This window comes from Cygnus atratus, chromosome 2, assembly GCF_013377495.2.
Source record: "Cygnus atratus isolate AKBS03 ecotype Queensland, Australia chromosome 2, CAtr_DNAZoo_HiC_assembly, whole genome shotgun sequence".
Lineage (NCBI taxonomy): Eukaryota > Metazoa > Chordata > Aves > Anseriformes > Anatidae > Cygnus > Cygnus atratus.
The window spans coordinates 127,248,900-127,269,797 of NC_066363.1; the positions used below are offsets into that span (position 1 = coordinate 127,248,900).

At 37.7% G+C, this 20,898-nt stretch overlaps 1 protein-coding gene across 2 annotated transcripts in view; it reads right to left on the minus strand.

The window, feature by feature from the left end:
* STAU2 (staufen double-stranded RNA binding protein 2) overlaps positions 1-20,898 on the minus strand; it is a 168,254-nt gene that overhangs the window by 131,810 nt on the left and 15,546 nt on the right. For both annotated transcript variants that reach the window (XM_035563164.2, XM_035563166.2), the window contains exons 2-5: positions 17,912-18,119; positions 16,717-16,847; positions 12,425-12,584; positions 9,968-10,103 (exon numbers count right to left, since the gene is read on the minus strand). In XM_035563164.2, the coding sequence (XP_035419057.1) occupies positions 9,968-10,103; positions 12,425-12,584; positions 16,717-16,847; positions 17,912-18,110 (626 nt within the window). In that variant the 5' untranslated portion in view covers positions 18,111-18,119. The remainder of the gene's footprint in view (positions 1-9,967; positions 10,104-12,424; positions 12,585-16,716; positions 16,848-17,911; positions 18,120-20,898) is intronic.

Sequence of the window (20,898 nt, forward strand, 5' to 3'; positions counted from 1 at the left end):
ACAGGGTGAGGCGACTACAGAAAAACAGCTTTCGGGAAGAGCTTAATGGAGCCTGTAGATTCCACTGTAGGATCTGGGTTTTCTGATCCCAGACACTCAATGCATTTTTTATGATTCAAAACGCTGTAGAAATTAAACACGAGCTGTCAAAAATTTTATTGCAGGAATAAATATCCTCTGTCATTTTCTGACAGACTTAGGAATTTTTTTTTATTTTTTTTTAAGCCAACCATACTAATCACTATTGTCTAAAATGATAGCTACTGGCAATGGCAAAGCTCATCACCTGCAAGCTCCCTTGCCACTGTTCTTTTGGGAAAACTGTCTTAAGACAAACAGATGTTTCTGCTGTTTTAAACCAACAGGAAATGGACTGACTTTCTCCCTTTTCCTTTCCTAGAAACAAATACTAGCAAAGAAAAATCCTAGCACAGCTGTACTCAACACTTGCCTTATAACAATATGTCTGTGTGGGAGGCACGCAACAACTGGGAACAAACAGGACAGGGGAAGTGAAATGTAGCATGCAGAAGATGAACACAAAGAATTCATTTATAAATCTGTGAGTGGATTATTACACCGTAACGTTGATGCACCAGGAGGGTAATAACACTGTGATGTACAAGATTTTGCTCTGCATCCTGTCTCAACTGGTAATGTATAAAACCTAATAAATTATCAGTTGGCAACCTCAATCCCCTTCAAGAGAACATATTTCCACATCATCAGAAAGCATCATTACTATGAACCGACTGCAGGCTTGGTGACTGAAATTTCTTTAGGTTGAGCCTGAGAAATTAAATAATACAGTGAAACACAGAATTCTTGCTGTCTTTCTGTAGATATGCTTCACTTCAGTTTTCACTGCTGACAAATTGGCACCTTTTACATGCACTAGATTTATACAGAGAAGGGAAAATGACATTAAAGTTGCTGTATTATAGCCTCAATCATAGGAGAAGAAAACTTGAAGAAAATGATGAGACAAAATCTTGCAGTAAACCTGCTCTTAATTGCTTTATGCTTGACTTACGACATTTTAAAGTAATGAAAAGCTTTAGTATAGGAGAAGACAACTTTTTAGAGAGTACTTCTGTTGTGAAATTCTTGCACCAAAACATAAATTCATGCTGCCATCTAATGGTCTAAACCAAATGTTTCCAGCTGAACAATTAGACTGCTAGTCTGAACTATCACTTTCATACTGTTAGGATTACTATTGCTTTCCTTTAATGTTAATTTTCTGAAATCCTTATCTGTTGTTCAGAACAAATTTACACTTTATTTAAGGAGATATAAACTATTCTAACCAAACTCTTAATTTCTATTTTCATGTAGTTTTTCAAATTTCTTCCAAAAGTGTTTTTGTCTATAAGTCCAAAAAGCTGAGAGGGGAGATGGGTAAGGATTGCAGAAGAGAGTTCTCTCAAAGTCAGACAGTAAACATCTTTATCATTACACCTCTTGATCCATAAAATGCAAACTTTAAGGACAAAACTTTGCTACACTGAATGGAAACGTGAGGCAAAGCACCTCAGACTCCTTCTGGCCATTTTAGGGGAAGAGATGTACCTTGAGGATTAAGCCAGAAGCCAATAATTATAACATGGTGAAAAGTCTCCATGCCACCCAACCCTGCTGCTGGACCAAGCATTTTATTCTCCTGTTTGTCCTGTGACAACCAGCTTAATGCAACAAGCTTCAGAGCCAAGAGTCAGCATTACCCTGGGAATTAGGGCACTGGTGTCCACAGCGTAACAACATTTTGCAGTAAAACACTACTTAGTTAAACCAAAAGCACTTCAGTAAAAAGCATATATGCCTGTCCGCCTCCCATTATAGCTGTTATTACCCAGATACAAGAAAAGATTTCACTCTTTCATATATCCCTGAAGAGTTTGTTCTTCTGATACTTTTTCTCTCTAGGGAGAGACTTTTATCATTTTACAATCCTTCCACTGTGACAGTGTGATGACTCCCACTATGGCATTCATAAAATTATTACATATCAACATTCTTAGAATTATTTCTTAGAATAAGAAAGAGAGGATTCAGCTCTAGATTCAGATACCAATATTTATATATTTAATTATGTGTAGAAAACTAAGTTCCCATTACAGTGGAGCCCTGGAGAGAACCATATGAAATGCAGACATCTTAGCTTATGGTATGACAACCGGCATTCTAGACTTGTGACTGCACTGACTAGACCTTCCAGTGGTTATTATGGAAGAACAGGCTTCTCCTGCACAGGAAGAGACTACGGAGGTATCCGAGCTTGGATCTGAATACCACCATCAGCTGCCCGAACACAAGCACACCGTATCATTAGGGATGTGGTCATGTACCTGTGAGATATCTGCATGATGTGACACAGGACTCCCCCACAGAAATCACAAGTTTCCCACAAATAGCTGTAATCCTGGTGGATTATCTAAAATAATATGCTGACTGAACCCTGCTTTTAGAGATTTATTCAATTGACTAAGCACAGATATGCAGGGACGTTTGAAATGCTCTATAGCACCTTGCCTGGCCTCCAGCTGCCACTCTGGAAAGGAATCCTCTAGGTCTTCTGCCAAATCTGCCAGTCCCACGTGGATATCTCAGAGACCCTACTGAGTGTCTTCCCGCCTGCCACAGTATATATGTTTGAGAAGACATCTGCTTTGTACACAGCTGTGCATAAAATCTACCTTTGATGCAGAAAGCCTCAATAATTGAAATTTAGCAAAAGATAATAAGCTAATTATATGCCTGAATTCATGAAAAGACATTTTTCCACAGAATAATCTGAACTCTACCTTTTCCAGGCTACTAGCTGATGTAATCAATGCTAGATTGGAGCCTCAGATAGATGAGACACTCTGTACGGACAGAAGCCTCCTTCTACAAGAGGTTCTGGTGGCAGAGAAGGACACCTAAAGGCCTGGACAGTTTCAAACTTCATCCTCTTTCTGCAAATGAGGTAACTGGGTTGTATGACTGCAGGTGTACTTCTGAAGACTGTCTCAACAGATTTGGTATTGTATCCTGCAGTGCAACCTACTCACTTGGAAATTTGGCTTATGTTCTCCACAGCTGTTCTTCTGGCTAGATTATCTTTTCTTTCCTCAAGACCATGTAACGTTTGTGAAATAAATGAAGCTGGGTGAAGATCTAGATTGCATTGCTAAACACTCAAAGTCGAGTAATCCTAGCTTCCAATCTGTTCCCTTTGATGCATGTATTTATCTTTAACTCAGCATTTCTAGAAGAAACAAACTTTTCATTTTTATTCCATTCTTTCACCATACGGTCTTTTTTTCATCTGATCTGACCATTTTAGTAATTTACCCAACAATCACACAGTCTATTTTCTTTTTAATCATTAGATTGAATTTGGAGAACATGTTAGTCCACTGTGCAGCTAGCAGTTACAGACGGAGTTATCCAAAGGCTAATCCCTCAAACTTCCTTTTACCATAACCCATTTTTAAAGTGCTGATTCATTATTTAGGGCACTGGTCCACAGGACTGATATACATAATTTCAGAAGCAACCAAGCCTAAGCAAACAGACCTATGCAGCCTAAGGTAAGTACCCAGCAGGATAACTACTGACCCAGTAGGCAGGAAATACTTGCACACTTAGGGAGATGCCCTGTGCTTTGTGGCCTGGCAGCCTTGCTGGCTCCAGAAGAGGCAAGAATATGCTTCCTCTCTGTCTGATGTAAGAATATGCTTCCTCTCTGTCTGATGTTGTAAAGAAATGTTCACTAACAAGAACTGTGCTCAGAATGACAGAGCTGTGAAGAAAGAAACAAGGAGGAATGGTCTGTGCACCCTTCCCCCTTGTAGGGGAAGCACTGTAACAAAGCACACAGAAGCTACAGTTTATCCCAGGGACATTACCACTTTGCGTGACATGTACTTATAGAACACACCATACAAATTTCCCAAAACCAAGTAAGAAACTGCTTTAATTATTTTATTCCCATCATTTAGCTTGTCATTGTTTTTCTTTTCCTTTGTTCCTATGCTTCACAAGTGTTATTAATTTTGAAAGATTTTTTTATTTTTTTTTTAAATAAGGTTTTTCAAGCTCTCTAGATTGTGGTGAGACACATTTTAGGGAATTTTATATGGTAAGCAAATAACTTCTGAACTCTTCCAGAAAACAAGGGTTGCATTTTGTGATCTCTTTGACACTACTTTCCATACTGAAACATCAAAAGCTGGTGTTCAGTTTCTAGTGGTTTTATTTCTTGGTTGAAAACACTTAGTTTGGCAAAGTCTGTAAGATATAATTTCTTTTCTGTCATTTACAGCTATTCTACATTTGAAAATACTGCAGGACAATTAAGCTTCAGGGATGATTCTTTTCAACTCTAATTGAAGACAAAATAGCTTACAAGACAAACAAGCACTCAGTGGCACGACAAGGCAAGCTGGATGACCATGTAGGCAGAACTGCTATCTCATTTTATTGTTTAATCGCTTATTTTATTGTTTAATGGCTTAAACCAACTGCATACTCAGGGATGCGATGGAGAACTAGTTCTAGCACTGGCTATTGCTATGAGTAGTACACACATTTCATCCTCAGTTCTGCCAATATTTTTCAAACCTGCCCTACTGTTTGGCCTCTTCTGAGTAGCTTGGCAGTGCCAAATGGTGGGCTGACAAATGCACACGAGATGCAAACCAAATCAGTTGGCAAACGGTCCCTGAAACCACTAGCACTTCCCTAGAGTCCGTTTATAAAGTTTTCAGATAAAAGAAGCCACACAAATGCAATGTTCACCATGTTAGCTTTTCTGCAATGTACACTGCCTGAACTAAAAGCTCCTCACATGCCTTTATTTGAGAATTGCTCATAACTCCAACTTGTCAGGCTTTAAAAAGAAAGCATATACCTGGTTAATTTTGAATGCCAACAAGTCTTCCCCCCCCCCCCCCCCCCTTTTTAACTATAATTCAGTAGTTGAACCCTTTATTAACTACAAAGTAGTCTTACATGGCTGCATTCAGGGTTGATAAGGTGAGCTTTTAAAAAAAGCTGTCAGAGGCCATCAAGCTTCCTAGTACCAAACTTGTATGAATTCTACTGGAATAAAGATAATCTGGAGAAGACTCCCAAGTTGTCTCATCAGAGATGAAAAAACTTTAAAGGTCTTATCTGTACTGTGAAACAAACTGCAGTGTACAGATACCCAGCCTACCAGAAACCTAAGCTGATAAATCCACGTGATTCAGCACAGACCATACAGATTTCATCAGCTTGGGTGGAGGTGCAATGTAATAACAATGGCCCACTGATGTTAACCTAGCGAGTACCGCATCCACTAGCTTAAGTGAAAAGCCATGTTAGTACATCCATCCCTCATCCACTTCAAGCAGGACTGTATTTTAACTGTTTAGGTACTGCTAAGAGGGGAGCAGATTCCTTATTTAGCACAGGGAGAGACTTACCCAGGGCTGCCCTGGCGTTACACAGCCTTAAACGCCTTACCCTGTGCCATGCTGAGAGGTTTGTACGTGCAGTCATGGAGCCTGCCTGCCACTTGCAGCTCTGTAACCTTCCACCTGTGCTGCCTGGCCAATGTTTTCCAGTTTGGCTGGCTGGATTGTTCCCTTGCTATTCTCTCCATGCTGCTATTCTCAAGGCCTCACACCTGGAAATACTGATGACGTTGATATTCAATTTGATAGTTGAATCTGCACCATACCATAGTCCTTCTCTCCTCTGTCCTCTCCCCTTGGCAATAACTTTTGGTATATATCTGAGCACTGGAACAGGCTGCCCAGGGAGGTTGTGGAGTCTCCTTCTCTGGAGATATTCAAGGCCCGTCTGGACACCTACCTGGGCAACCTGCTCTAGGGAACCTGCTTTGGCAGGGGGGTTGGACCCGATGATCTCTAGAGGTCCCTTCCAACCCCTACAATTCTGTCATTCTGTGATATTACTGAGCCCAGCAACATGCATGCACAAACGTCAATAAGCAGTCGACATTCAACACCTGCCCTGATGCAGCACCACCACTATCATAAACAGGAACAACCAACAGGAAGTGTGAGCAGGTCATTGTAAAAACCACAGAATAACTATGGGAAAAGCAGAGGATGTTCATAGAGGATGCCCCATCACTTCCCTTTCAAGCTGGCCAGTGGGAAAAGTTTCCCTTTTTCTTCCTCTCCCTTGTTTTCCTTTTTTTTTCCCCCATAAAAGCAACTTTCACCTTCAGCATCAACTTATGCTGTCAGCTGCAGACCTTACAATTGCATTGCTGCATTTTGTGTGCAAACCTCTTTCAACATCCTCTGTGCTAACACTCCCGCTGCCCATATACATATTATACATACAGTCTACACCATGTGCAAGTGTAGTTCTCCCAACCCCTCTCTGGTGACAGCACAAGGTCTTGTGTGACTAGGTGAGGAGACGTTTAAGGAGAGATGTTAGTCAAGCTGTAACTTCTCCCTTCCTCTTGCCCCCCAGCTGATTAATTTCTAAGCAGCTTATCTGCCAGGACTAGAGCCAGAAAAATTGCAGGGAAACACAGGCTGGGCACAATGGAGGAGGAGGAATAAAGGCCACCTCAGCATAAATCATTTTAAGCTGACGTGGAAGCTAGCTCTCAACTTTGCATGCAAATAGCAGCTCTTAGACCACACTTCCATGAGTTACTGAAAAGGATCTTTTGTGACACTTGAAACACTAGACTTCACTGGTCTAAAGATGTGGGATGAACTCAGTACTTTATTTTTCCCCCCTCAAGTAATTTATCTTGCCAGAATCAGAGTCCCTTAGTACAATCTCTTAACCTTAATCTGTATTTTAAAATATTCGAAAAGCACATTTTTTTTAAACAGAGATCAGTAGGAAATATAGTTAAGAGTATAAAAGACCAAAATGGCTTCCAACTTTCTGCATATTTAGTATCTGTTTTAATAACACAGCTGCTTCTCAATCTAGAGTCAGAAACTGATGAAAATGAAAAGTACTGATTGTAGCATCTTACCTACATTATTTTTCAAATCAAGTTTATAAACAGGCGATGTGGTCTCCATTTACTTGGGAAGTCCAATACTTCTATCCTATTACTCCACTGCTAAAAGTCAGCAAACAAATTCCAAATACACAATGGCAGCTAAAAATCAGCAAATTCCAAATACACAATGGCAACAAGTTATTTTAAAATGTAATAAATGTAAATACCTTCCTACAGAAACAAAATACAGCTCCTGTGCTTCACTAACTATTGTAACAGATCTAGAACTGCCTTCAAACTTCCTCTGGTCAGGGCGGGCAGAGATCCCGAAGGAAAGGACCCTGTGCATTAAGGTGTCCGTGATGTATGACGCAGCGAACCCAAGCAGCTTTCAGAGCCGTGATGTGCTGCACAACCCCCTTGGCTGCAGGGTCAGCCCAGCCACCTCGCTGCAGGAGAGGAGCCTGCAGACAGCTCTCCCTTGGCATCTCCGCGGCCTTGCCTTTATCTACCAGTGCAGCAGGAAGTTCTCATGAGAATGACGTTTCTGTTTTGACTGTAGAAACAACAGAGTTGTCTCCTTGTATGGAAACCCTGTAAAAGTTTGAATGACCTAAAAGGGGAGTCTCTGCTACGGATGAGGTCTGCATGATGTGTTGCACGTGGGTTGGAGACCTGTTTCATGCCACACCACTCGGGGCTCCCAGCATCTAAAGGGACATAAGATTATCTGCGCTACTCTCTTATAGCATTTGCTCTAAGAAATAGCATCCAAATGATACCTTGTAAGTGCCTTTCTTACTGGGATCATAACAGACCAGCAAAACAAGGTGATGAACAATTATTTCCAACATAGGACAAGTCCCTAGACATTACAGTATGGCACCATTTCTCTTTCATCTGGTATGACTGTGTGTGCAGGCAGCTAGCTATATGTACAGGGTGTGCATGCACATGCAAACAGACAGTTATTTACCAATTAGTTTTAGTTATTTATTAATTTAGTATCCACTACATTATTAATCGTTCTGCAGAGGCTGCTGTATTCAACTAAGTAAAATGGGGCAGACAAGCAGAGATTTAGGCTTCTTGTCCCATCCTACCTATTTGTTTTGTGACCAGAAAAATCAAATACCCTTGCTGCTGCCTAATGCACCTAGAACAGTAGTGTTCATGTACCACTGCACCCTAACATAGGAACAAAGTTCAAGAAAGAAGCAAACAACGATTGCAGTAGACATGCTATTCTTTTTCATTTAAAGAAAAAAAAAATCTTAAAAGTTAGCAACTGCTAAGTGTTTGGAGGTTCTGTTTCCATGATTATGTTTCAGTAACAAAGATCAGATTCTGGAAGTCCACATTTTGTTTTTTGCTAACCTGCATTTTTTCCAGCCTAGCCTTTTTATCTGTTAGTCGAACTAATATCATTATAAAAGCAACTAAAATAAATGTAAGATTTCTAAATATCAACAAAACTCATTTTAGGCACCACAACCAGCTATTTAAACCTGATATATGTGAGTGGCGACTCTAGTCAGCAGCAATAAGAAATGCATGTAATACAGTAATCTGCACAGTAATGACAGTTTTCTTCCAGTTTTGTTTGTCTGTTTATCATTTACAATTCAGGTATTGTTCCCATAAAAAATCAGAATGAAATGCTACAATACAAAAGTTACCACAATTTAAAAATCTAGGGGAAAAAGAAAAGTAAGAAGCCAACTGAAGTATTTTCCTTAGACTATTATGAAATGCTGTCTTTTCATTTTGCATTTTCACTTCAAACTCCCTAATTTTTAAATATTGCTATAAATTCAACTTCTAACAAAAGAGTAATTTTGAGCAAAAACACTTCTCCAGCAATCATAGACTCATTCTTTTTTATAGTTATGAGGTATATAAAAATTATTAGGGACTCCATTATGTAAACCCTCTACAAGAAATGCAAAATCTTTCACTGTAAAAAATTCCTGATCAGTTTTTGTTGTTGTTGTTGTTATTACACTTTGCATTAATTTTGGAACTTCAGCCCAAATACAAAAGAGCTGATCAAATATAGTTCCTCTAGGGGGAAAAAAAAGGCAGGGGGAGGGGGGCATGCACAAACTAAAATCTATTTCAGAGAAATAGCCCTTGGAATTCCAAAAAATATATATATTGCCTTAAGTTACTCCTGGATTGTTGCATTAGATACAAATTACATTTAATTCAGGATGAATTAGAACAGTTTTTCCATCTGTACTAAAATCTTACAAATCCCAAAGATGAAGATGTTTCAAAAATTCAGAACATTTTTCAAGAAGAAGAAATTTCAATGATCATTTAAGAAAACTATTCCTCCCAATTAAATTTTCATTTTTTTATTCTTTAAGAATTTGACAGTTTAAAAACAAATTTTTGAATACTGTCTTTTCAAAGATTACTCCAAGTTACTACAGTAATTACAGCATTAATGGAGGACTCTTAATATAGGTTTCTAAACTGTAAAGTAAAGGATTTTTTACTCATCAACACTGAAGATTAAGGAACTTAGATAGCTAACATCACAGAATGGTAAAAATACGGAAACTTGACAGCGGTTTCAAGCCCATTTTCAAAAAAACAGCCCTTCTAATTTTATAAACTACTTCTAAGAAAAGAGCGCTTTATTTCCAGTGCTACAGATTCTAATCAAATGACACAAAATATCAGCAAAGAAAGGAAAACCTCTCTCTGAGGATAATGTTCTGCCTCCTTACTGCTATGCCTGGAGACCATAACTCCAGTTCGCACACTGAAAAGTAGAAACAGTTGTTTTACATGTCTTTATTCCTTTTGACATGCTTTAGGCACCCGTCTTCTTTAAGAAGGAAGTTGTGTATGTTTCTAAATGAGGCTGAACAGATTCCCCTTAGTAATATCTTAGTTTTATTTTCCTCTGGAATAATCTATGAAGTTTATAAAGATTTAGCACATGTTAATAAGGAAGCATGAAATAATAGAAAAAGTACAAACCTCTGATTGTACATGCCCCGAAAATTATAATTTGCTCTATAATTGGGGATTGGCTTTGGATCTAACGGCCTGTAGATGGCGGGCTCTCCTCTTTTCATAGCCAGACCATTCAGCTCTACTGTTGGAGTTATACTGCCTGGAAAAAACAAAGAGTACACGTAAGGCACTTACACTACAAACACTGCAAAACACACATGCAGGATTGAAAAGAGCAGCAAGAGAGCTGTAATACACTCAGAAGGTATTTTTATGCTCTTAAATTAAAAAGGAAGCAGATACAATGATATTTCACCTTCTTTAAATCATGGGAATATAGGTGCCTGCTTAATCAAAAGCAATGAAAAAGAACATTTAAACCTTTATCTCAGTGTATTCTCTATGCAGTTTCAGTAGATTAATCTTCACAAATGAATGAGAAAGTCAATGCTATAATCAAGCTGGTTATTCACCTTTCCAAAGTCCTTATGCATTATGACAGTTTCTGAAACTATAAAGAGTAATGTTTCTTTCCACTGAACACCATTAAATAAAACCAAATATCAAACAAAGAGGCATTTAAATGAAGAAGTAGTAATATGCATTACTGTAGTCACTTGGTAATGTTACAATAGAAGTTAGAAAAAACTTTTTCTTTGCAAGACTTGAAACCCCAAAACTATGACCAAAAGTTAGTGATCTAACTAACAGGAACGTTGTAACAAACTGGAAATACAGCTACTGGACATTAGTGTTACTACAGCCATCTACTGGTAACAGAATATAAAAATAGCAAACAGGCACCACTTGCTCACTTGCATCGCCTCCAAAAATTCCAAACATGAAGCTACGCTGCAGCTTCATTAAAATATTTTTTTCTTAAAAATAAAATGTTTAGGTACAGTATTCTCCACTTCTCTGTTGTATGAAAACCCTAAAGGAGCTAAATGCACATTTGAATAAAAAGGAGCTAGTATTTACTTAAAATATTTTCTTAGCAGTTTCAAATGAATCTAGTCTTAAAACAGTTACAATGAAAGTGCCAGTCTGGCGTTACAGCTTTATATGCCTAATGATGAAAGTTTGTATGCAGTGTTTATTCACAAACTTTTGTCCACTACAGTTTCGGTATTTTACAGAGCAAGGAATAACTGGGAATTCAACTATGTATTAAAAATGCAAAAATGCCATTTTTATTAGAAGATACTTGTGCATATGCAGTATACCTTTCTTAAAGCAAAATTACAGAACTGTGTGATACAACTTTTAATGAATTCTTTTAAAGCCTATTTCTTTTGTTATCACCTTTTCCCTTTACAAATATGCTAAAAGCCCCAAAAGGCTAGAAGCTGAGTGATACTCTGCAATGTCAAGAAACAAATCCAGGATCCTTTTGTATAGAGATCTGAGCCTCCTGCTTCCTAAACAGCAGAAGTCACACTGTCTGCAAAGGACACAGGGTAAAACCAGTGTCCTGGAGAAGCAATGCATTGACCTCCAAGAGAGTACTGTCACATCACTTGCAAACAATCCTTAATGCCTAATGCGCTCTCAAGAAAGTTAGTCCTGCTTTCTTCCTGCACAGAGGTTAACTGCAAAATGACTCCACTTCTAAAAAGTGCCTGAAATATTATATGTTTTTTTAAGGGGGAGTAGAACCAAAGGGAAATAAAAAGAGAAAAGGGGAAAAGGGAAAATATGAAAGTGTAAAAAAGAAAAAAATAATGGAAGAATCCATTTTTTCCTCACCAGTTACTTTCTTTTATATTAGTGTGAAATGAAGCTAGGAATAATTCTTTTTCCAAGTAATTTGCTCAAACAAGACAGAACAAATCACCAAGGATGTAGCTGAGATGTGTACCTCAAAAGGCCTCGCATGCACAGAAGGCAACTCACAGGTAACAACTTGAAATGAAGGATGCAAGACAGAAACCTATGTTCTTTTAATTGCTCAAACAATTTCTAAAGCTGTTTGAGGGCTTTCTGAAAGCATAGACTGCTAAGAAAGAAAATCTGTCATGCAGGAAATTACCTCTCAAAGCTGCCATGCCAAAACCTGACCTTATATTTACACCACAGATATAACTTCATAGGATTGGACTGGATAAAATTTGGCTGTTCCATTGGAAAATTAGCAAAAATAACTTCCCCAAAAAAAAGAACAGAACTTTACGATGGTAATAACAGTCAGTTCAATCTGTTTTTGTCTTCTCTGTCTATGGTTGATCACATACAGTCACTTTGTATACAGCTGAATATTATGTAAATAATATTCACTTAAAGTTCAATTGTTTTAAGTATGTGCATTAAACACTCTCCTGTGCAAACTCACTAGAGGTTCTTTATTAACTATCTTACCTGTAAAACAACGACATTGATTCTCATCTACCAATTAAACCTATATCTTGTTAAACTTATTTATTAGTGGTACAATATTTCAACAGTTCAACTTGATTTATTATGCAGAGGAAATTGTCATACCTGGATTATTGTTAACATTATTTTTGGGTGGTCTAGGAGTTGGCTTGGGAAGGGTAGTTTCATTCAATGCTTTGCTAGCAGCAGCATGTTGGGCCTTTTTAATACTGCTTCCTTCAGCCTCCCATGTCTGTTCTCCAAGAGTCAGTTGCACTGTGAACATCTTCAAGACAAAGAACAGGTAAAAACTTGCAAGATTATCACAGCAGATCAGATCAATCTGTATGAAAATCTATGGGCTCGAAGAGAAAATGTACCCTCTTTTCATTACAATACAACTCTCAGATAACACATCTGATTCTTACAGAGATCAGTGGGTCCTTAGCAGAGGGCAACATTTGGCCTTATAGATGACAAAGTAAAACAGCATAATGCTAGCATCAACTATGAAAGAAGAGAATACTATTTAAACCAAGTAATAACAACCATGCAAGCCAGTCCTTTGTTCTTGGATGACTACATACAGGTCAGTTCAGGTGACATTGCTTTATGCGTTTAAACAGTCACTTTCGCTTGTCAATAACAGGTAAAGATCTCTACTAAAAACACAATTTTGTAATAATTCTGAATGGATATAGATAACTGCATACTCTTCAAGAATTTTGAAGAGAATTTGGCCCAAATACTTCTACACAGTTAAAAGATTTCCTGCATAACCTGATTCCTGAAAAAAGAAACCATATTGCTAGGGCAGTCACAACTCAAACATATTCAACAATATAAGGTAAGAAAGAAAAAAAAGTTTTATCTTTTTGAATGACACTGCAGTTCTTCAACGTTGATTCTGTAGTGAAGACAGGAACTGTAAATTCAGAGTTCAGAAACTGACTGCTGATAAAACCATATACATTTCAAAATCTGTGATAAAGGATTATTTCAAGCAGTATCTATGCTATGCAAGCTGTGAAGATAAATCTCAAAGCATATTTAAGATACTACATAGAGTATATCTTCTGTATGATATGTATGTTTTGTTTAAATTTGAGCATCTAACAAAGAGAGGATAAAAAATAAGAAATTATGTCTTTTCCATATGAATACCAAATATATAAAGCAGGATTTCATTGCCAAATATACATGGTAAATGAAGATATACCTACCTGAGAAAATGGGCTAACTTACTTGAGGCAACACAAAGAAATGCACATATTAGTGTCAGTAGTATACAAAGCAAATATTTTATTTGGATAGTCATTTGCTCTATACTTTTTAAAGTAACTTAAATTTGCTAGATTCAGAACCAGGTATCTAGGGATAGGCAGGACGTACAGCCCTTAAATCTGCCTTCACGTGTATTTTTATTTAGCAAGTACCTGCACACAAGCATTTGAACACAAATATGTATATGCCTCCCAACACATGCATATAGTACATTTGAATTGAATTCTATAAATACATGCTTCTATCTTAGTTACAGGCCTGAATTTTTGCCCACTGTAAGTTTCAGAGACACAGTGCAAGACTGTGGATCACAGCGCCTAGCACCATTTCATTTTTTCACAGCAGTCATGACAATTTCCTTGTAAATAAGGGGGAAGCAAAAAAGCTAGTCTCTAAATGTTGAATTCTGTCAAATTCTACCCCTCAGACTTGAAAGTTAAGCTGGGTATGAGAGCTAAATACCCATATCTTATATACATTATCTATGAACATACATCCTTATTACTAACAGAACTGAAAGAAATTATCAGTGTAGTATTTTCACAGGAGGAGAATAATCTTGAATTTCAATAAAAATGGTAACAGCTACTTATCTATCTGTAACTCTCTTCTTAGTGCTTAGAGCAATAAATTAGAACAATTTAAGTTAAAAAAGGGCTTGCTAAGTAAATTTCTGGAGCTGGAGCTCTAGCCTTCTCACTTATCCCATCTAAGCAAAAAACCTCCTGAAAAAAAATTTAAAAAATGTATGTCAGAATTTAATTAAACAAATAAAATTGGCTAAAAAAAAAGTCTGGAGTAGCCAATGAATAAACATTCTAAATTCTCAGACCCAAGCTGACAGTTCTGCTACACAGGCATTTCTCACCGGTTTTTGTGGAAGTTTTTATTCCTTCAGTCTAACCTAATTATCTGATGGCAACAGAGCAGAAATTCTAAGGCTATCATGCCTTGCCCTTATTTTCATTCCACCATGTTCCTGAGGTCTAACAATTTTTTCCTCCTCACTTCTTCCGCACACCAAACCCTCTCTCCTGCTTCCCAGCCTTTTGAAGTGCTATGTCCCTCAGCAATCTGCTCTTTTCTCTGTGCCACTCTCTAATTCCTTTCGCCAGTCTTTAAGTTTGTCTCCTGAGATGCCACTGACATAGAAGCACATGAGAAAGGATCAACCTGACAAATACATTTGAAAACGTAGTTACTGCTAACAAAAGACCTGATTTTTCTTATGATGAAGGATCTAGTTGGAGGGCAGGCTCCTAGGCATCCTAACCACACTGTCACTTCCCTCACAGCTCCGCTTTTTCTAGCTTCCCATTTCATCCTTGTTGTCTAAACCTATTTTCCAAAGACATCTAGAAAAAAAGGACATACAAATTTACTAGCATTTCTGGCCATGACACAGGCAGCTGTCCTGTAAAGCATGCCTCTGAAAATCACGAAAACCACTAGTGGACAGGAACACAGTTTGCGTAAGAACAAAGCAAACTGAGAAACTCCTTAAATGGTGAACAGCAGCAGCAACACATCCTTTAGGCCATGTTTTCTAGAGCAGACTCAGCTCTGTTTCACATATTCTATCAGATAAATCATCATGTTGCTAGCAATACATTATCCAAAACTGCTAACACAGTCGTAGTTTCTACGTCTCTGCTTTCCACAGAGCAAAGATATACTAGTCTGCATAATCTTATTAATATCACCCTTGTTCTTCATCCTCTCCCCTCCTGTGTTGTTCTCACTTGCTGCACAGGCCCAAATTAGACTTAACATTCTTCTGAGCAACAACCAATCTGCACAGCATGTCACATTTTTTGATCACTATGAACATAATTAAAAGTAATGAGGTAAATTGAAAAACTGAAAAATTAAGAAACCCTTGTTAAATCTGGCTTTCAAAAGCACAGCTAACACAGGCTCAAGTAATTTCAGTAATTCCAGTTCCTTTAAAAACAGTAACAAATATATCTGAACTACATCTTATCCCGCTACACTGTAGTAGAAATGTAACACAACTCATATCCCTTTACTGTTGAGAAATACAAACAGTGCCCACCACACCTTTTGGCATGACTGAAGCACTTAAATCCCAGTCATGGAAAAAAGTAACAAAATAAATATGCAGCAACTAGGTGAAAAGCAACAGAAAGCACATCAGATTTAACATGTCACAACCTAAAACCAACTAGTGAATCACCTGGTCCTGAACTCTTCCAGGGGGCGGATGAGCACCTCAGTTGCCATTACTGATGGGCGATCCTAAGAGCTTGCTGATTCTCGACAGCCCCGCACCTGCTGACATCATTTCCACCAGCATGCACAAAACCAGCCAAATCACACTGTCAGAAATTTGCATCAGCTCTGTGCTAGCCGACAACGTAATGGGCAACAGAAACAAGGGCTGAGAGAAGAGCCCACAGCTACCTGAAACTGTTTACTGATCATGAGAATATCCCTCCATGCTCCTTATCATCTGAAAGCATCCTAATTCCTACCTATTAAATGAAGCTGGATACCCAAATTGACATGAGAACTGACAAGAATCACTGCCAGCTCACTATAAACTTTAATGCTATGATTAGGAGCCCTAATATCACTGCAAACCTTAAGTTGCACAAAATTTAAAGGAAAGAACAATAAAAGAGTTTGTGCCCTAAAATGTGAGATCCAAAGGTACAGTATCAATGGACACAGAATTGTATCAATAAGCACTTGAAAAATATCAATTGGACTATCTTCATAGTAACCTGCACTACCATGGAAAAAATTCAGAGGTAATTATCAGAGGCAAGCCGACTGGAGAGAAGGATTCACACAGCTTAAAAAGCAAAAACCCCATAGAGATTAACAAAGGGTGGTGATACTCTGGAAAGACCTTCAGAAGGTCTTTATAGAGACCAACAAATATAAACTCAAAGATTTAAGTCAAAGTAAGGTACAAAGTGATATAAAGGGCTCCAACAGAATCACAAACATACTTTCTGAAAGCAAGAAAAATAAAGCAAAATCAAAAACACATCAGAAACCCTTTACACTAGAAACACGGTTGTGTTTGACAAGTGAACTTGTCAAGATCATGACATTATTTGCTCGGCATTTAATGTTTGGCTCATAACCTGGAAGTGTGACCTTACCTTGGCATGAGCAGGCCCTCGTTCATTCAGAAGCTTATACTGGGGTTGAATTCTATTGAAACGGGCTAACTCATTTACCAGACACATTGGAGTTTTCTCTTTGGGGTTTGCCATGTTATCTTGGAGAGGAGCTGTAAATAAAGAGTCTGTAAAGTTTTTGTGGATAAATGTATTCTTCACAACTTTGCAAAACTTTGCAAAAGCACTAGTATGCTTAAAGAAAGAATACTTCGTCTAAAAAATAATTTTTGCATATAAGCTAAATACAATGTTTAAATATCATTCACATATTAATCATAACAGAATATGCATTATATAATGTTCATTTTGAATACATGCAATTAAAAATATATTTTTTCAAAATGTCTCTATAGAAGATGACAGTGGAGATGGACATATACATATGCCACATTTTCTATGTCACCAAAATGTTAATTGTCAGGAGTATGCTTGTTATATGAATTGACTACTCTTTCAGAATGATTTCTCAACACTTTGAAGCAACACTGGATAGCATAAAGGTTGCAAGATAAATACAGCAGATGAAACACTGTGGTCCTCACTTGCTTCTCCCTCCTTCCCAGTTCTCAGTGCTCGTAATAAGTCACTCTCTGAGCACTCCCAAAGAACATCTCCCTACTCCCTTTAAGGATTCTGTTCTGCTTTTCTTAGACTATTTACTTCATGTATACTGCCTTAGCATTTTTTAGCCTCCTCCTATTTCTTTTTCAACTTGTATTTATCCCCTACACATGCTTTCACTGCTTGCTTAACTTTTTAGGATAACATTTCTGTATTTAATACCCCGTGCAGCATAGGAACTACAGCATTTATTAGGCTACAAAGGAAACACCAAATACTGCCAAGCGGTCTAAAGACATTCTGTTCTAGGGAAGAGAAGTACACTTGGAGACCTTCCTGCACAACTAAAACTTCTCTGTAAAAGATATACTCAGAATTTGACAAAACAGACATGTTCTTTCTGAGTTTTTATACCATTAACCAACACTTTACTGTAAATCTGAGCTCTGTTAAAGAAACTTAATGTAGTAAACAGTCAAGTTAGCTAAAATATTTTTCTACAGAATTTTCTTTCTTTACTTTTACCCTCTTTAAGACTTTTTTTTTTTTTTTAATTAACACTGACGAACAGATTCACTTGAACAACAAAGAAAACAGAGCTGGACCAACATACCTGGTGAGTTGCTAGCGGGAGCAGGATCCACGGGGCCAGCAGTAGGACTGCTACAACCGGCAGCCGGTTCCGAAATGGATCCATTCATGGCAGGTGGCAGACCCAGCGTGTTTGTAGTTGTTACTGGGAGGGGTAGCACCATAGGGGACATGGTAGGTCCGGACAGGTTTGCTGTAGTCTGCATCTTAACTTGTGCCATTGTCTATCGCTGTAATAAACAAAGTACTATGAGCAGGGCGCTTTGCGTTTTGAATGCTGAGTGACAGTATTGATATTAACAACATTTCTTTTTGCTACTGGATCTGGGTCACAAAACTAGTCACCAAAGTCATGGCCCTGCAAACATTACTTCCAAACTGATGCACAGAGAAACAGTTGTTGCTCGCAACCAAAGAACATGACTAAAGCAGAACCCGTGTGTCCTGGCTCTAGGTTTTGTTGCTCAACTGTGGGATGACCCTGCCTAAAAAACAGAAGGAAGAGTGATTATTCTAGAATAAAATTCCATACAGATCTCCTGATGATGAGATTAGCACTCGCCAGTTTCTCCAAGAGCTGATCTCTATGCAATGAATTGCAGTAGCAATAGTTTTTCAAGGAAAGTGCACACAAAACATCAAATAGGGCCACTAGAGAAAAACTCTTTTTTCCTGCCTGTTACCAAACTAGAAAATAGATGAAATAAGAACAGAAAAAAAAGGTTAAAAAAAAAAAAGGCAATAAAGCTTACTTATCCAGGTCACAGATGGAAATTACTCATCCAGACTACAGGTGTAACACTTCAATCCCTGTATAAATTACAAACACAAATACCACAGATTTCCCATATTTGCCTACAAAGCAGCGTATAAAGCATTTACCTGGAATATGCCTGATACCAGTTATCTCCCTGCACCTACCCAGCTGGGTCTCTGTACTGCCAATACATTTTCTCTGGCTAAGTCTGTACTCATAAGCGAAACAGGGTCAGAGCACAGCCCCTTCACACTATTTATTCACTGACAGGATGCTCTTTGGCTATGTTTTGGCTACCAACAAAACCTCTTGCAAAAAACACATGGAAACAGTTCAGAGGACAGCCAGCATCCCAGGCAATTCACTAAAGCAAGTTCACAGGCAGTCATTATCCAGGGGAAAGCCATAGGTTTCTCCTGTTGGCATCAAGAGCAAACAGGGCGACCTAACACTGTCACCTGCTACTACTGAGTAACAAACACCAAGCATGGGTTTTGGGGTTTGTACACACTAAATGTCGTGGAGAGACAAATCCCATAGCAGCCAGGGAGCAGCCTGGTGACCAGGGACCTTTCCTGGCTGAAGCTCTGGTCCCTCTGGCCAGCGTGGAAGAGGACCCGAAGCTCGTCCTCCTCCTCCTCCACCACACGGAGCATCACTACTGACAAGCTCTTCGTTGCTTTTCCTGGGATTATTCTCTCATCTAAGCATAAAATCCTATCCAACACCTGAAAAAACTTTCTAATTAGTGTCTTATGGAAATGAGTATGACTCTATACATTTTTATGTGATTAAATCAGTATTTTCCACCCCCGAAAACCAGTTCAAAAATACCTAAGTATCTCTAGTTAGAAGGACATGGTTGGTTAAAATCCTGCATCATTAGATACACCATACAGTAAAACTTCATTATACAAATGCAGCTGTGCTAAAGTAAACTATATTACTGTGTATCTGTGTTTTGAAGACGACATTCAGATTGGAAGGACATTTTTATTACTCAGGGAAGATAGACTGATTTTAATCTCTAGAAAGGCAAAAGTAAAAAAAAAAAAAAAAAAAGCTGAGATGCAATCATTTGCCCTTTTCATAAACACTGTAAGTAAAATGCTAACAGTGACAGAATTTAAAAATACATATGCAGTCAGCTGAGATACATTTAAACACTTTGTGTGCTCAAAAATAAGTATGAAATTCAGACTGCAAAAATTCTACTGTCATTTAACAGAAAGTGCCATACAACAGAGGAGTGCTGTTAGAAGGACCTCACTTAAAGATGGAGAAAGAGTATAGCTATAGAATTCTTTGGTATACTGTGTTTAACTCTGATTCTAAATATATTATAATTCAAAAAGTTTCTTAATTGTAAGTATCAAAGTAAATAATGGCACATTAAATATTAAATATTTTTATTAAAAAATAAAAAAAAAATATTAAATATTTTTTAAATTAAAACCACATAGAAAATATGAAAAATCATCACAATAATTAATGTTTAAGAAACACCTTAAGAGTATTCACAGCATTTTAGCTTGCATCTGTGAGTATAACAAAGATCACTCATATAATACTGTATGAGATACTACTGAACACCTATTCTCAGGCCTCGTCAGCTGTCAATTATCCTTTTGGCTTCCAGTATTGAATGTTTATTCTTCTTTTCAAAAGCAGAACATACCAATAATCAAATAAAAATCAAGTGTTTTATGAAGTATATTTATGGTTGTTATTGCTGTTATGTTGTATTGCTGTTTTAAAGGGATAAATCATAGGATTGATCCTTTTCCATTAAGGATAAAAGGCAGTTTGTTAATAGTATCGAGGAACAGGAAAAATGAACAAAATAAAGTTTAGGAGAAAAAAGATTCTTTGTACTGCAGTGAAGTATGCAGGAAACCCGAATAAAATCATAACATTAGATGTTGGGGTCTGTTTATTTTACTAGTTTTCTTAGATATCTAAAGCTGAAGAACTCCTACAAGAAACTACAGATGTTTTGCAAATTAATCTGCATAAACAAAGATGCCCAGGAAGTAAATATAAGTGCAAGGACTAACCCTTCAGTACATGAGATATGGAGATTATTGATTTGTAATCAGTTCTAAAATCCAATTAGAGAAAACAGAGAGAACACAGTTGACATGGTGCTGTAATGTCATTTTCACATTACCAAGCAAGTAATCTTTGATGTCATCACAAAAACGGGCAAAAACTTGCATGCTACATCTTCTCTTTACATATATTTATACCAG